We start from the raw sequence: 16535 nt of genomic DNA on the forward strand, positions 1-16535 counted from the left end.
GTGAGGGACAGCAGGGCCACAGGGTGACACAGAAAGATTAGACTCCCCCTTTCTCCGGGGCACGACGTCAGTGCCAGCATTCAGTTCTACTAGCCGAGGCCTAGGAAAGTTTCTGCTTGCAAGCTGCCTTCACATCCGTATCAAGGCCTGATGAAGCCTTGCCACGAGACTCTATACCTCCAACACACTAGAACAGACCCCACAAACAAAGGGGTAGAAACTTCGAGTGGGCATGAACACGCCCATGCACGTGTGTGTATGCATGCATGGGAATCACAAAACACACCAAGCACACTTTATTATTATATAAGCTAAAGCTAGGGCCAGAGCGCTGGGGCAGCAGGGAGGGCATCTGCCTTGGCCAACCCGGGTTCAATCCCCAGCAGCACATATGGTCCCAAGCCTACCAGAAGTGATTCTTGAACATGGCCATGTGTGAGTCCCACACCTCAAATTTAAATGCCCTAAACAACCTTGTTATAATGGCCTCAAGTATCACTTTTCTGTGCACTCTGCAATGTGCGTTGGGGGAAAAAAAAAAAAGAGCAGCAGCAGCAACCAAAGCTGTACTATACAGGCTCGAGTACGGGGCTCAGGAGATGGGCCGCCACATCCACACTCAGCACGGGCCTCGCTCATTAATAACCAAAGTAAGTGAAATCGATGGACAATTCCCCTGAAATAGGAAAGCTGAAATGTGCTCCCATCCTCTCCCCCTCCCCCGGCTGCCACGGGTGAGGTACAGGGGTGGGCCTATGCGTAAAGGCGCTAGTTCACTTCTCTGCATTCAGGACAAGGGAGAAATATTCTCAAGGGGCCAAAGAAATAGTACAGTGGGTAGGGCACTGGTATTGTACATGGTCGACCCGGGTTCAATCCCATGCGGTCTTCTAAGCCCACCAGGAGTGATCCCTGAGCACCGCATCAGGAGTAACCTCTGAGCAACACCGGCTGTGGCTCAAAACATACATTTCTCAAGCGAGAAACACAGGAGAGGCCTAGCCTCCTGTGGTATTCTTACAGTTTTTGTGTATCTGCTTCAGCCTCCAACCCCATGATGACCCAGGACAAAACCTGCTGCTAGGGGCACTATCCCGAAGGCCAGGATGACTCTCTCTTAATGTCCTTCCAGCCACTGGCCCTCTTTGGAGCTTGTTACAAGCCCGTGCACACGCCCAGCAGTGACACTGGTCTCAAGAGCACTTACTGCAGCCCAACCCCTTAGTAGCTCTGCTCCTTCGCCACGGCGGTGGTGCTGGGGTAAGCAGGACTCCTGAGTGGCCCTGCCCAGCATCGCAGGTTAAACAGAAAAGGTGAGTACAGTGCCACAGAGAAAAGGCAACTCCCAAGGACAGCTTACACGGGGATTCCTGAGCTGTGACCAAATCAGGTTTTCCTTAACTGCCCGGAACAGTACTGGATTCTAATCTCCTAATTGAAAGTGGAGCAGCCCCCAGGGCTCCTGCTGCGCCTGCCACCGAAAGCCTGTGTCCAGGTAAGAGCCACTCTGTGCTGTGGATGCAGAGCAGAGCCATCAAGCCTGCAGGCCCCACCCAACTGCTGACTGGAGCACCACGCACCACCGCCAAGTCTGGGGCAGGGCAGGGAGCTGGCAGGAGTCTAGCAGATGAAGATGCTGCTTCATTAATCAACGCCTCCCCGATCTCTTGGGGGCACGAGTACCTTCAGTACCTCAGAGGTGAGGGGGTACATCGTTCTCAGGCCCGGCTCAGGGGCCAGCTCTGCTCCCCTGTGGCCTACAGACATGTTGCCCCAGATGCTGGCAAAAGCAGATTCATACGAAGAGGTCTCCCGGGGTGAAGCAGGCCTGTCTCAAAGCCGAAGCAGGCAGCAAACCCACACCCTTATCTAGCCCCGGGCAGGCGAGGGGAGTGCAGGGCTACTGAGCGCGGTGCCCACAATGCGTCCACTCCCTATGCGGCAATCCAAGTGGTCAGCTCCAAAGGCTTCTGACTGTTTCTCTCAAGGGACCTTCCATAGGACCCACAGACCAGCAGGAGGGCATGAAAACAAATGGCCTGCAGCGTCGTGCTGACTGCGAAAGGTGCCTACATAACTAGGGGAGCCTGAGGACACAGGACGGACAGATGGAAAGCTTTTCCGTCTCAGAGGAGAAAATCCTCAGCAGCAGCCACACAGAACTTCCCTGGTTTGTGCCCCGACCAGTTGTCGGAACCCGCTGCTGGCCCTCACTCCTTCCATCAGCCTGGCCTCCTTGTGGCTGGCTGGCTTCTTCCCTGAAGCCGCCCATGAGGGCAAGTCCGGGTGATGTGCTGGGAACCGAGTACCAGCCTGGAGGTGGCCTGGCTGCCCCCAGTCCCCACGCCCGGGCTCTCGGCAAACAGACTGAGAAGGGCCAGTGCCACTGACCAGCCCGGTGAGCCAGACTCCCCTCAGCACACACTCAGCCGGTCAGAGTTCAAGCATCTGGAAACATACTGCAGGCAACAGGCGGCCTGGAAGATGATCGCGCAGCAGATACTGACCTGGTGGCTCCTCCTGGCGCTACCGCCCGGGCATGAGAGGTCACCAGCAGCCGCCGCAAGATTTCCACGCGGGTGGTCCTCCACTTCTCAGGGGGCAGGATGTGGAGGGCCAGGACTGTGAAATAGTGGGGCCCATCCACTTCGAAGGCACTCTCCACCCACTTCTCCTTGGGTTGCTCCAGAAAGCCCTGGAGGTTCTTCTCCTCTCGGGAGGTTGCTCGGGTTCTGGAACACAGAGAAACTGAGCTAGGAGCAGGGCCCGCTGCACGAGGGGCGGGGGTCTGTCCTCTCGGCTGCCTGAACTCAGGTCACTGGATACTCCCCTCCATGCTCAACCACCCCTCCGACTCCTCTCCAGCAGTCCCGCCTGTCCTCTCCCCTAGAGCCTTCTTGGTGGCTCCTTCCGCTTTCCCCACCTCAGCTCCAACGCAATTTCAAACTATGAGACTCAGCCACAACACACCCTAAGGCCCCTGGAAGCGGGAGGCTGGCATCACTTTAGTCTCTGAAGTCCAGGAGGTGATGTGCTTGCTTATAGTCCCCAGGCCAGAGAGCGCCCAGGAGGCAACTCTTGAGTGCAGGGGCTGCTATCCCCACTACACTCCGCTTGGGCACCTCCATCTCTTGCTAGGCTCTATTTTGGTCCATTTCCTTATGTACGCATGTCTCTCCGTGAGAACAGTTTCTCCCAAGTAAGCAGGGCGCTTGTTCTCCCTTGTGCCTAACAGCAGTGATGGTATGATGACATGTCATTAACACCCGGAACTGTTCTGCCAGCTTTCCTTTAACCCTCATGATGATGATACAAGTACATTTTCAAATAGTCCCTTTTTCCAGTTTTACAGAAGACAAGAACTGTGACAAAGTTCTTTTCAACGACCTCCCACAAAGGTCTGAGTCTGACTTAAGCGTGTCTGGCAGGCGAGCAGAGAGCCAGCAGCCCTTCGCTCTGGGGAAGGGACTGGCCTTCACGACCCCACAGCCAAGGGGAGACAGAGGAGACAGGGGAGACAGCAGCAGAGTGAACAGGGTTACCTGAGCTGCCAGAGACTTGATGTCTGTCCAATAGTCCTGCTGTTTGGCAGACGAGGGGAGACACCGAGGGAGCCCTGCCTGCACGTCCCTGTGAGCTACAGTCAGTCTCTGAGCTCCCAAAGAGACGGGAGGGACAGTGGGACAACACTGCTGAAGACCACGAAGGACAAGAGACAGTGTTCTGTTGCCTCCTCGGCACTGCAGCTGCCATGGGTGGACTGAACACAGCCTTTCAACAGCCCATCAGTACTCCGCCCCAAAGATCTGACTCTTCCAGGAAAACAGAACCCTACATATGGGCACATGAACCTCTTAACCTGCTTACAAAACCAGGGGTAGAATGAAAGAACATTATTCTCTACCCCGCCCTGTGTGCTTCTTTAAAATCACACTTTGAAAGGGGTGGGGAGACAACTCAAAGAACTGGGCTGCTGCCTTTCATGTGCATCGCCCTCTGTTTGATCCCTGGCACTCTATGGTTCCACCGAGAACCTCTGGGTTCTCCCAGCAAGATCTGAATAACATCAGGCCAAGAGCCAGGAGTGGCCGCTGGACACACTGAGCACAGGGAGGGAGAGCGTACCAGACTGAGGCCCGGGTTTAATCCCTGACACATCGCCCCCCAAGCACTGAGCCAGGTGGAGCATCTGAGCAATGCCAGGCAAGGCCCAAAGCCACACAAAGTCACACTGTTAAGCACTAACCTAATTTTCCATCACACACAAACAGATAACAACACTCATCTAGGACTAGGGGCCAGGAAACACCCCTTGCCTGTGCCTGACCCGGGTTCAATCCCCAGAACAACATGCACGGCCCCTGAGCACTGTGAGCTGAGACTCTGGAGGGCCCCAAGCACCACCAGCACTGCCAGGGGTGACTGTCTCAGATAATCTTTCCCGTCCCTCTCCCCTCCCAAACCAGAAGCGTTATCCCCTGGGGAAGAAACACAGATGACAACGGTAGTTGCGCATTGATGAAACGGGTCCTTGGTTCCGTTGCCTGTCAGGTGTGAAAGTGTGAATGATGCAGGGGATCAGAACAACTACGAGCAGCTGTGCCCCCATGTGCTCCCCGCCCCCACCCTGGCAGTCTGGCTGTGCCTACCCCCCTCGGGGCTGCATGTCGATAAAGGAACAATCCTTGGCTGTGCACAACAGGAAACGAGATCATTCTGGAGAAGTCTGATGCCCCTCCCCAGTCTGGTCAGATAACTGCTCTGGATGGAGCCAGGACAGGCCGACAGGGAAAGCTGGGAGCGCGTCTTGGCAGGGAGGCCATGAGATACTGACGTGTTCAGGACGTAGAGCACAGTGTGAATGATGTAGGGGATCAGGTGGATGTTGCTCTCCCGGCCGCCCCCCCCAGTGTCCGCGCTGAACGACTGCTCCATGGCAAAGCGCAGGAAGAGCAGCTTGATGTCGTGGATGTTGAGCTGGTACGTGGGCTCCCGCTGACCGGTACATTCCTGGAGGTACGTGTTGTGCCTGCAGGGAAGCAGAGACAAAGCCTGAGCAGGGGCTCAGTCCTCCGGGGAAGAGCCAGGTTGGGAGCAGAGCCCCTCCGCTGCCTGAGAGCAAAGGCCACACACACAAACGGCACGAAGGACAGGGCTGGGCCCAAGACAGCAGAGCATTCTCGCTCCTGCTCATCTCAACGGGCTTCTCTCCCACCTCTGCTCAGAAACTACTGGCTTGGGGGTGGAGGAAAGCTCCATTTCCTGGTGACAAATGTCACAGAACACACTATAGCTGCTTCTGTGAGTACCTTCTGGAGAAAGAAATGCAAAACTTATTCGGGCTCACAAGGTGATCTAGCCCTCAGAATTAGCTCTTTAACCCTCAAATAAACACTTTTTTTCTGATCTGAGTCCTATGCGAGTTTCTCTGTGGCTGGGGAGTTTCTTTCTCTTTGACTTTATGCCTGACTCCACAGGGCACAAGCATAAGCTCCTCTGCTGAGGCCTTTTGGGAGGATGGACATCTTGGAAGGAGTTCCATACCCCCATGTCTCCATCGAGGTCCACTATTTAAAACCCAGAGGTGCACCCACATCGATGTCCACATCAACTCTGGAAAATTTTGGCCACAAGGATCAAGTCAGGAGCCCCTCTGGCCAACTAAGGTGAGGTAGCAGATGACCGAAAGTTTCATGTGGTGCCCCAGACTCTGGGGGCGCTGCTTCCTCTCAGACGGGCCTAACTGCAGTCAGCTCCCCCTCAGCCCGCAGAGGCACAGGGTTCCAGAGAAAGGGACAGGAGACGTGTCATCACAGCTATCAATCCCCCACCCCTCCTGTGGAGCACGCTAGCAGTGCCCTGAATGCTTAACACTCACCGTGCCAAACAAGTGGCAAAAGCTGACTCGGGGACGTGGGGCCCCCACACTGGCAGGAGTCCGTTGCACTTAGTGTTGGCGTTCTGAAGGGCAGCACTCTCCCACTCTTCCCGGCCTCGAGCCAATCTAGGTTGGAACAGGAACAGTGACTTCTGTAATTAATCTCGGGAAGGGATACCTGGGCATACGGCGGAGAAGGACTTCACACCGGGGAAAGCCAGGCCGCGCTCTTGACTCCACACGCGGAGCAGCCATTTGTCAACCTCAACACGGAACACAGCAACCTTGGGGTTCTAAGTCAGCACGAGGTCTTGCTACTCTCAGGGCAGAGCCGCGGAGGCCAGCTGTCTGCCCTCTGAAGCAGGACGACTTAGCCCTCGAGTGGAGGGAGAAGCCTATGCTGCAGTCGCGGGGGCCCGGCCTACCTGACGGCAGCCAGGTGGCAGTCGTAGTGCACGATGTTGAAGTGGGACACGGTGCTGTAGCCCTGCTGCTTCCGGGGCTTATTCTCCATCTCCTCCAGGGCCACCCGCTTGGTGAAGGTGTAGATGCCCAGGACCTTTGTGGGCTGCAAAGACACCACCAGAAGGAGGTGAGGGCGCGCACCATGGCAGGCTCTGGAGGGTGGTGCAGCCTGCCGAGGGGACGCGACTCTCTTCTTCCAGAGAAGGGCCATGTTCAGGACAGACCAGGTGGTGGACAGCACCTGGGATTTTTGATGCGCACTCGACTGGAGAGAGCCAGCCCTACTAAGGTGAGGTGTCTGGGGAGCAGCCCAAATAAAGCAGATGCCATACACGTGAAAGGCAGAAACTTAAGTACAAACTGCCTTTTCTTTCTGCTTCATGTAGCTGAAAACGATGAAGTGACTTCTGACACCACTTGCTTTTCAAAATGAATCAGGCACTCCCAAAGCCTGAGAGACAGAAGGGTGCATGGATCTGTGGCCAAGAGGTCTTGAGCGCCAATCCATCGGGACTGTATAGTCATCCTAAGCCAGAGGCAGGGCGGGCACCTTTCAGGCCTCAGCGCCAACAGGCCCCACAGAGCTGCTCTTTCAGCTCTAGTCCAGGAGAGCCGAGATTCCATGGCCCGGGCCCCCAGGTTTCTGAATAGAAGCAGGCTGACGTGTTCTTAAAGGATCCAGGCCCAGAGTAGGGCACACTGGGTCCTCCAAGCTCCGGAGGGACTAAAAGTGAAAGACAAAGACAGGGGCCACAAACTGTCACCATCGGACAGAGACTCCCGGACAGAATCCCCCAGCAGGGGTGGTTGCCTAGCAGCAGTCAATGAGTGACACCGCATTAATGAACTGCCTCGGCTGTTTAAAATCAAAAACGACCTGGAGTTAGAGAAGCCTGGGCGAGAGTTCGGACTCTGCTTTCTCATCTATAAACTAGGTCTTCTGAAGGCTGAAAGAGAAAACTACCCCGTTTACATAAAGCGTGGGCCCCTAAGAGTCAGCTGTGCGGTGTGCCTCCCTGGCTTCAAAGTGGGCAGGGTGCACGCCATGCCCCAGACTCTGGAAGAACCCGGACCTGCAGGCGACAGGCACCACCAGGCAAGGGGCCAGGCTGCGCCAGGACTCAGGCCCAGAACGTACCTGGAACTTGTAGCCCTCCCTGCAGATGCAGCACGTGAGGCCCGGTTCCTCGATCAGCTCCTCCATCTGCTTCAGGAGTGCGGTCTTCGTCACCACCTGGCCCTTCTCATTGGTCTGCAGAGGGAAACCCGCACCGTGTGTCAGACGGGTGTTCCATCGGCTGCCGCCCGAGTGTGGGGACACTCAGGAACAGGGCTGACCGCTATTCATAAATGTAAGCCCCGCTTCAGGGAGAGCAATCTCCAGCTGGTCAAGACCCAGATTCGCCTGTTGCCGCTCTCCAGGAGCGTTGGGGCAGAAAACCACCTAGCTGAATCCCTGGCAAGCTGTCACTTTCTCCCCAAAAACCCCTTTCCTGGTGCCAGCAACACCACAGCACAGGGTCCTCCATGGCACGTCTATGACTACTGCCAATCTCGCGTGCTGCTCCCTAGAGGCTTCCACAGGACTGCTCCTCCTCCAAGGGAGACAGTGACAAGAGCACAGAGCCTCATGCCTCACAGACAGGCTCAAAATCCGTCACCTGCTCGTTTCTTGGCCTCTTTCCTTCACTTCTCAATCTCACTCTGAAAAATTAGAATAGTAACCTCATAGAGCCACGTGAGAGCTTAAAATAGAAAATCCATGGCAGGTGCCTCCGAAAGTGACATATAGTACATCCCTAAGGAACAATGGTTATTACCACCAGCTATACATTTCCTATGAACCTGTCTTTTAGCCTCCGAGTCTCCCTAAGCAGAACCCTAAGCTGTGAGGGAAGACGAGAAAGTAAAGCATCAAGCACAAGGCCCAAGGCACCCAGTTCACTTCTCTTCCTGCTGCCCCTAACATCACCCTTCCCTACGCCATGGCCACCTTGTCAACAACTGTATGGACAAAAATGTAGGGGCTCAAGAGCATCTTTACCGTCATGCCCAGGGTACCCAGAGCTTTCTGCCTCATTGCCATGGCCATGCGCTTCTTCTCAGCCCGGGTCTCCCTGCGGGCTGCATCAATCTTCTTGTTTACATCCGGGTGTTCCCGCAGCGCCTCCAGCAGGTTCTCTGCCAGTGTCCCAATGCCCTCATCGCTGGATACCTGCTCCAGTTTGTGCAGGTTTGTGATGGAGTCAGTTCCTATCAAAACCTGCCAACGAAACCAGAAATGCATGGCAGCAAATGTAGACAAACATCCATCCCAGGAGTTAAAAAAAAAAAAAAACAAAGTATCCTTTCACTTTTTGAGTTTTTGGGGCACCCCAGGTGCTGCTGTTCGGGGTTTACTCCAGGGCTTACTCTCAGGGATCACTCCTGAAAGTTCTTGGGGACCATATGTGATCAAACTGGGGTCAGCCATGTGAGGGGCCAAGAACCTGCACTGCAGTATTGATATCATGAACAAGAAACCCCTGGGCAGCATCTAGCCAGCAAACAGAGGGGGAACTTAAGACACTGGAATCCCCATCACCCCCACCAGAAGGGAACTAGTGACAATCACTAGGTCTCTCAGAGCAACAAAGCCAACCTGCAATGTGAAAGCTCAGCACCCACTCACTCGCTAGCTCATAAATCTATTATCACAGGAGATACGCCTCAAATTGGTACCTCAGCAAAATTACTTGTTCTCTCATGTTTCACGCTCCAAAGTGCTGAACCCAAACTCAACACTCTGGATACAACACTTGGTGTGCACACTCCCTGTACGCAATCAACCTCCAAATCCTAGTTTTTCTGTCTCCCAGGTTGTGCTAAGTCCATTCCCTGTCTACCTCACTCACCAGGCTGCCAACATCTCCCACCTAGATCATGACGAAAGCTTGCTAAATGCTCCTCCTCCCTCTGATCTCATCCTTCTAACTCCAAGCACACTGCCCTTAGTGGGAAATCCACAGTCCTCTTCCCTGGGGAGTGTGTGCCAGTCTCATGCTGTCATATCTGTTATTAGGCCGCCCATGCATGTCTCACCTTCACTAAACTATGCAAATGTTTTCATTTCTTGGAACGCTTTAAAGCTCTCTTGTCTGAGCCTTTGCAGGTGCCATGTGCTCATAAAAACAAAACAAACAAACAAACAAACCCCAGGATTTTGGGGGGTGGGGCAGGAGGGAGGAAGGGTTGAAGGAGTGGAGGAGGTTAACATCAAGGAGGGTAAACCAAATAAATCCTAGTTCGAAAATACCATCAGAAACGAATATAAATTTAACTGAAACTATAGCTGAAGCACATGAGACTCTGGCAAGCATCATCAATTAGCACTGTAGCATGGTCCTCCCGTTGATCATCGATTTGCTCGAGCGGGCTTAGTAACATCTCCATTGTGAGACTTGTTACTGTTTGGCCTATTGAATACGCTATTGCCATTCGGGTGAGATACTCTCGACAGCTTGCCAGGCTCTCCGAGAGGGGTGGAAGAATCGAACTCAGGTCGGCCGCGTGCAAGGCAAACGCCCTACCTCTGTGCTATCTATTCAGCCCATCATCAATTAACGAAATACAAACTGAAATCAAAAGTTAGCACTATACACACAGCAGATTGGCATTAACCAGTGACATCACCAAATGCTGCTGAGGTGGAAGACAGTGGCCCACTCATGTATGTTGGTGGTGAGGCTGGAGCGATAGCACAGTGGGAAGGGTGTTTGCCTTGCACGTGGTTGACCCGGGTTCGATTCCCAGGATCCCATCAGTCCCCCGAGCACCATCAGGAGTAGCCTCTGTGCATGACCGAGTGTGACCCAGGAAGAAAAAGAAAAGGATGTTGGTGATAATGTAAAATGATCACTAAAACAAGTGGTAGGATAAACAACAAATGTGCTAGGGCTGGAGACATGGTACAGTGAGTAGGGCGTTTGCCTTGCAGGCAGCTGACCCAGGTTGAATCCCTGGGATCCCATATGGTCCCTGAGCACCACCAGCCGTGACCTGAATGCCGCTGGGTGTGGCCCCAAAGCAACAGCAAAGTCATAAACTAAATAGCGACTATTATACAAAACACTGCTGCACTCTTGGACATACTGCCCCTCAAAAATGAAAACCTGTTCATACAAAATCTGCTCATGAATGTTCACAGTAGCTGTGTTTTTGACAGCCCCAATTAGAAACCATCTTTCAATGGGTGAATGGTTCAACAGGCTGCGCTAAGCTACAGCAAGGAACAGCACTACTGAGCAAACAAAGAGGAAACACTGACACACATAACCACTTAGGTGAGTTCTTGGCAAACTATGTTGTGTAAAAAAGGTCCATTCTGGGGCTGGAGAGAGAGCTCAATGAGCTGAGTACATACAGGAGGCCGGGGTTCAATCTCCGACACCACAAGATCTCTTAAACACTACCAGGAGTGACCTGAGCACAGAGCCAGGAGAGATCTTGAGCACTACCATTGTGGTCCAATTCCTCGCGTACCCACCAGAAAAAAGTATACCAGAACAGTAAACATAGCCTCTGGTTCTACATATGTCACTGAAGTGATGAGACTGTAAAAAAGAACAAATCTGGGGGCTGGAGCAATAGCACAGCGGGTAGGGCGTTTGCCTTGCACGCAACCAACCCAGGTTCGATTCCCAGCATCCCCTATGGTCCCCCAAGCACCACCAGAAGTAATTTCTGAGTGGATGAGCCAGGAGTAAACCCTGTGCAATGCCAGGTGTGACCCAAAAAGCAAAAACAAACAAACAAACAAACAAAAAACCAAATCACAGTTTGTCAGGGATTAGAGGTGAGGTGGATGGGGCTTAGGGAAACTGGGGAGAGAAAAGTGTCTTGAACCTTGGCAGCAGCAGTATCAGCATCCAAATGTGACAGTCTGATATGCCAAGGGGTCACCACTGTGAGAAACAGGGCAACAGGTACACAGGATATTGTAATAACAGCATATGCACCATTTCGAGCGGGCCCAGTAACGTCTCCAATTGTGAGACTTGTTACTGTGTTTGGCATATAAAATACACCACGGGTAGCTTGCCAGGCTTTGCCCACACTCGGTAACCTGCCAGCGGGCTCTCTGAGAGGGTGGAGGAATTGAACCAGGGTTGGTCGGTTCGGCTGCGTGCAAGGCAAACGCCCTTCTGCTGTGCTATCGCTCCACCATAAAACTAATTAAAAAATATCCAACCACGTTATCTGTGTGGGTCTCGTGAAGAGTAACAGGTATCCCAGCAGGGCGAAGAGAGTAACAGGTATCCCAGCAGGGCGAAGAGAGATCAGAAACGAGCAGCAGAATGGAATGGGTGGGTATCTCTGAGCACAAAGCTTTCAGCTGTCTGAGGCAGAGCAGAGAAAGCATGAACAGGTCCGAAGACTGCTGCTATTATTTGCCAGGAACTGAAACCAATCCAGACTCTGGCCAGTTACATCCTCAGCTAACTGCTGCTCAGCTAACCGGTAAGAGAATGGAGCCCCAAGAAAAGAATGATCTGCATTGATCCTCCCCACAGAGAGATGAAGCAATTGGCCCAAGATTCACTTCCACTGTAGGAGCAGTACACATTACGGTAAGTCACCTCCCCTGGCTCATCGCGGTCAGTTGTGGGAAATCGGAAGAAAGTAAACAGTTGCCTCACACACGTCCTGTCTTCCGAAATAAGTCCACGAGCATGCCAGCTACTCACCTGGGTGGCTGGGTGCTGCATGGCCAGCCCCCGAAGAAGCCGCAAGATAAATGGCAAGGCCGGGCGAGACAAAAACTTTTTCCAGATGTCAGCATCCAAACTACAAAGCAAAAAGGAATACTTATTAGCAGGCCAGAGAAGCAAAGGAAACCAGCTGTTGATTCTGGCTTGTTTAAATGTGACTCTCCACGCGTTCCAGACAGAATCATAAAAGGATCACCCAGCCCAGCGGAGAGGAACCAGAGAGCAATGAGCACCCGGAACAGAAGCCAACATGCTGCTGTCCTGTTCTTTTAGTCCCAAAGGACTGAAATGACTGAGTGGTCACCTTGGTAGTTTCCAGGAGGAGAGGGAAACCCCAAAGACAACTAAGGGAACAATGAAGCTTCACATCCAGATGATGAAAGAAGACCGGAAGGAGGAAGAAAGGAAAGCAGTCACCAACAAAGCTGCCTCTTACTTCTTGGCACTGGGAATGTGCTTTTTCATATAGTCGAGTGCATTCTGGGTGATTCCCTTCTGGAGAATAAGATCCTTTAGCTGATGCCCATTGCTGTTATTCTTGATACCAGCAGCTATTTTACAGAAACAGTCCAGAAAGACTTTGTCGTCGCCACTATGATCTTCATCATACCTACAGAACAGAGCATGAGGATATGAGAGGGTCACGTAAGCGGATCGGGTCAGTCTCTTAGCTAGCAATTTAAGCTTCAGTAGTCTATAAAACCAAGCTAAAAACTGAGCACGACAGATACCCCCTGTCACTCTCCCTCTTACCTGCTATGTTCCCCCAGGCTCCTCATACTGTCTGACTTTCGTGCACATGAGTCTGACTTTCGTGCACATGAGTCCCTACATCCTGTCACACCCCCACCCCATCTCATCATCCAACTACAGAGCAAAGGAATACTACTCAGCAGGTTTGGGAAGCAAAGAAAATCCACCTGTTGATTCTGGCTTGTTTCTACTTGACCTCTGCCTACTTAATCTAACAAAACCTAATTTAATTACTGACCCCCCCCAGTCAGACCACATCCTTTTATTTAAAAAAAAATCTGGGAGGGTTTATTTTGCTTTTAGGGTCACACCTGGTGGTGCTCAGGGGTAACTCCTGACTCTACACTCAGGCATCACTCCTGGGGTGCTCAGGGGACAATATGGGATGCCACGGATCTAACAAACCCAGGTTGGCCATGTGCAAGGCAAGTGCCTTACCCACTGTACTACTGCTCTGGCCCAGACCATGTCCCTTTAATGACCTGGCACACAAAAACAGTCTATGAGAAATTCAGGTGATTCTTCCTCCATCTCACAGAAACAGTTCAAGGTTTTGAGGGAGCTCTCAGCCGCATGCGAACCAAGCAACGTACTTATCAAAATTGCAGTATGGCTTGAACCGCTCCACCAAGATCTGCATTTTCTCTACCTCTCCAAAGGAAAGGTACGGGATGATGCGAAGCAGGCCCTGGAGCACACTAGGGTTGGACCGAACAAAGGTGCTGTTGATCTGGTCCAATAGCATTACAAGCTGATCTTTGTCACCCGTCAGGAGGAGGTTGCCCTGTAATAAGAAAGGGGATAGAAGGCACGTTACTGAGGTTAGGATAGCAACTGCAGTCAACATCTGATCCCCAGAGGTCACCCACTTTCCCAGAGCCACCAGAAGCAGCCCTAAGGAAGGCAGGCTTTCAGTATACCCTGGGGAATAACCAAAAGCTTGTGCTCCACTTGATAACTTCGTTTCTATGTATTGGCTATTAGAGTAGGGTGACCAAAATATATAATAGTATAATCTCAGTCTCCCCGCCAAGATAAGCTACCTGAGAACAACTTGCAAGTAAAAGATTCTCATGCAGGTGTGTGCTGTGTGTGGATGCGCGTAGGTGTGGTGGTGGTAAGGAAAGGGTGTTAGAGTTGAATTAAATGTGAGCCCTATGATTTATCACAAAGTCACCCCTAGCCCACAGAGGAGTATCTTTTTCTTTTCTTTTCTTTTTGGGGGTAGGGGGCGAAAGGGGTGCTCTGAAACCACAATTTCAGGCTTCAGTGCAATGATGTCACCATGAATTGAGCTAAGCAGGTCTGATCGTTTCTGGCTGGGCTCTGTGAAGCATGAGGAAGCATGATGCTGGCCATATGACTGCAGGCGTCCAGTGCTGACAGGGGGATAAAGCTGATGCCACTCACCTTGTCCTCACTCAGGGGCTCTGCATTGGACTCATCCAGAATGATCTCCATGATACTAAGCACCTGCTCGGCCACAGCTGCACCGCCACTATCTTTACTCTCTTGCTCAGCCAACAGTGCCTGGAGGAAGAGACAGAGCATCCACACTCCCTCACTGCTAACAGAGGGCGGCTGCAGCACATTTTGAAGGTAAGCATGTGGGCTTCAAGGACCCTGACAACATGGGAGTCCAGGGTGCTTTCCCCTCGCCCTGAGGGCAGGGACACTCTGTTCTACTGGTGTGCTGATTTGACTGCACTCAGAAAGAGACCCATCAGCTCCGGTGTGTGTCAAGGAGTGGGCAACAGGAGGAAAGAGCCTGAGCAGTTAACTGAAGCCTCAGGGTCAGCCAGCTGGAGGGCCAAAGGCACTGAGAAGGCCACAAATTTGCTCCACCCTAGGCTAGAAGTGTGGTCCCTGTCGGTCATCTAAGACGTCTGAGACTCCTGCTGCATCTCTAGTTCCCAGCTTACCAGGTTTAGCGTTCCCAGCATGACGTTCAAAGTGTTCATTTCTAGCTTGACCAGCTGCTGCCGATTGACTTTCACCTTCACACAGTAACTGAACAATTTCAGCAGCACCTGATAAGACAATTAAAAATCTCTTAAGATGTGGGAAAGAAATGTCTAAAAAAAAGTTGTGTACAACCACCAGGGATTGCTTCTAAAATAAAGAGATTGGACTCTAACAATGAATGTAAAAATTCTCACATTCCTAGCTAGGGGAATTCAAAACCACACAGGTCATCTGAAAGTGGGCACAACGTAAGTTCACGTGTCTTCTGCAGGTGAAATAATAGTGTCGTGTTGTATTTGTGAAGTCTATGGACTCCTCCTCAGCAATAACTTGGATAAACAGCCACCTAAAATCCTACCAAAAAGTAAAAGGATTGCTTCTAAATCTACTTACAATACTACTGATGCTGCTATTTCTGGCATTACTAATACCACCAAACACCAGAGATTTTTTCCCCCCCACTGGGGGGGTAAGGGTGGGGGGATTACAAACTGAAGAGATCCAGCCTAAGACTATACACTTGCTCTTAGCCAAAAGGCCGAGAAGCAATCCAGCATAACATTGGCTTTCTAGGGCAAGTAGACCAGGAAGAGAAGTAGGACAGAGCCTAAAGGGTGGATGGTTTAGGGAAACTGCCAGGTCGTTTCTGACTTGCACTGGTCCCTGGCACTGTACTGCTGTGTTGGGTCATGTACCCGCTAGGGTTAGGTGGCCACAGCTTTTCCCCACAGGGTTTCATCCTGTTGCCTCTGACTCACAGTGAGGAGGTGGCGTCCCTGCTTGAAGTCCTTGATGCCTGCCAGTCTGTTGAGCATGCAGTCTAGGCCCCCACACTGGGCCATCACACCAGCCATCTTATACACTTCTTCTTCATCTTCTTCTTCATCTGGGGGAATGGAGGGAAGTGGGAAAACAGAAATAAACAGAGAGCTCTCTTCCAGGCTGTCACTTCACTTTTCCATTATAAAAGGATTGATAATTAGATATTAAATTATATTATCTCACTCTAAGAGACAAGTTAAATGATCTTAAAGTTAATTTGAAATTATTTCCTCAGTTATATGAAATGATAAGACCACAACCATCAATGAAATAAAAAAAAAAACTAGAAGTAAATCTTAACTCACCCACTGTGAATTGCATTTCTCCCTCCCAATTTTTCTCCAACCCAAAAGTCTGGGGTCTGGATCAGCCCACAGACATCTGCACCAGTCAGCAGAAGTAAACTCTCCATAATTCTGATCAGATGTCCAAGAGAGAATAGCCCAAAACACCCCTCAATTCTAACTATTCATTAATCCCAAACCTCAAATCCAATGTCCAACATTGCATGTGAAAAAAGGGACCATACCTGTGGTAGAGTCCAGGGACTCAATAAACTCCTCTGTGGCATCACCCAGCAGCCCCCGCATGCGGTAAACAATCCTCATGGGTTCTCCCTGAGTGGAAAAATGTGCTAAGTCCAGAAAACACGGACAACTCCTAGTTCAAATTAAAGTCTTAGCACTGTTGACATCTTCTACTTCTCTTTAAGATCTTAACCACACATCTGGAATACAAACACTCAAGGAAGGGAAAGGAAGCCACTTGTTCTTCATGTCTACTACAGGCCAGGAATTGTGTGAAGCACTTTATAGACATGATTAACCTCATTAACCTCATTCAGCTACATAAAAGCTATTATTATACAATGCTTGACTCTGTGTTGTCTCATAGCAGTCAAG

The 16535-nt window shown here is 51.5% G+C and overlaps 1 protein-coding gene across 9 annotated transcripts in view; it reads right to left on the reverse strand.

Annotated features, from left to right (window-relative positions):
• The window catches only part of UBR4 (ubiquitin protein ligase E3 component n-recognin 4), a 134771-nt gene that overhangs the window by 4056 nt on the left and 114180 nt on the right, over nt 1-16535 (reverse strand). For all 9 annotated transcript variants that reach the window (XM_056122722.1, XM_056122730.1, XM_056122724.1 and 6 more), the window contains 13 exons: nt 16163-16250; nt 15570-15697; nt 14769-14876; nt 14257-14376; nt 13440-13630; nt 12530-12703; nt 12070-12169; nt 8388-8606; nt 7482-7595; nt 6304-6446; nt 5879-6004; nt 4835-5029; nt 2508-2732 (listed from right to left, as the gene is read on the reverse strand). In XM_056122722.1, the coding sequence (XP_055978697.1) occupies nt 2508-2732; nt 4835-5029; nt 5879-6004; nt 6304-6446; nt 7482-7595; nt 8388-8606; nt 12070-12169; nt 12530-12703; nt 13440-13630; nt 14257-14376; nt 14769-14876; nt 15570-15697; nt 16163-16250 (1931 nt within the window). The remainder of the gene's footprint in view (nt 1-2507; nt 2733-4834; nt 5030-5878; nt 6005-6303; nt 6447-7481; nt 7596-8387; nt 8607-12069; nt 12170-12529; nt 12704-13439; nt 13631-14256; nt 14377-14768; nt 14877-15569; nt 15698-16162; nt 16251-16535) is intronic.

This window comes from Sorex fumeus, unplaced genomic scaffold (genome assembly GCF_029834395.1).
Source record: "Sorex fumeus unplaced genomic scaffold, SorFum_2.1 ptg000047l, whole genome shotgun sequence".
NCBI classification, from domain to species: Eukaryota; Metazoa; Chordata; class Mammalia; order Eulipotyphla; family Soricidae; genus Sorex; species Sorex fumeus.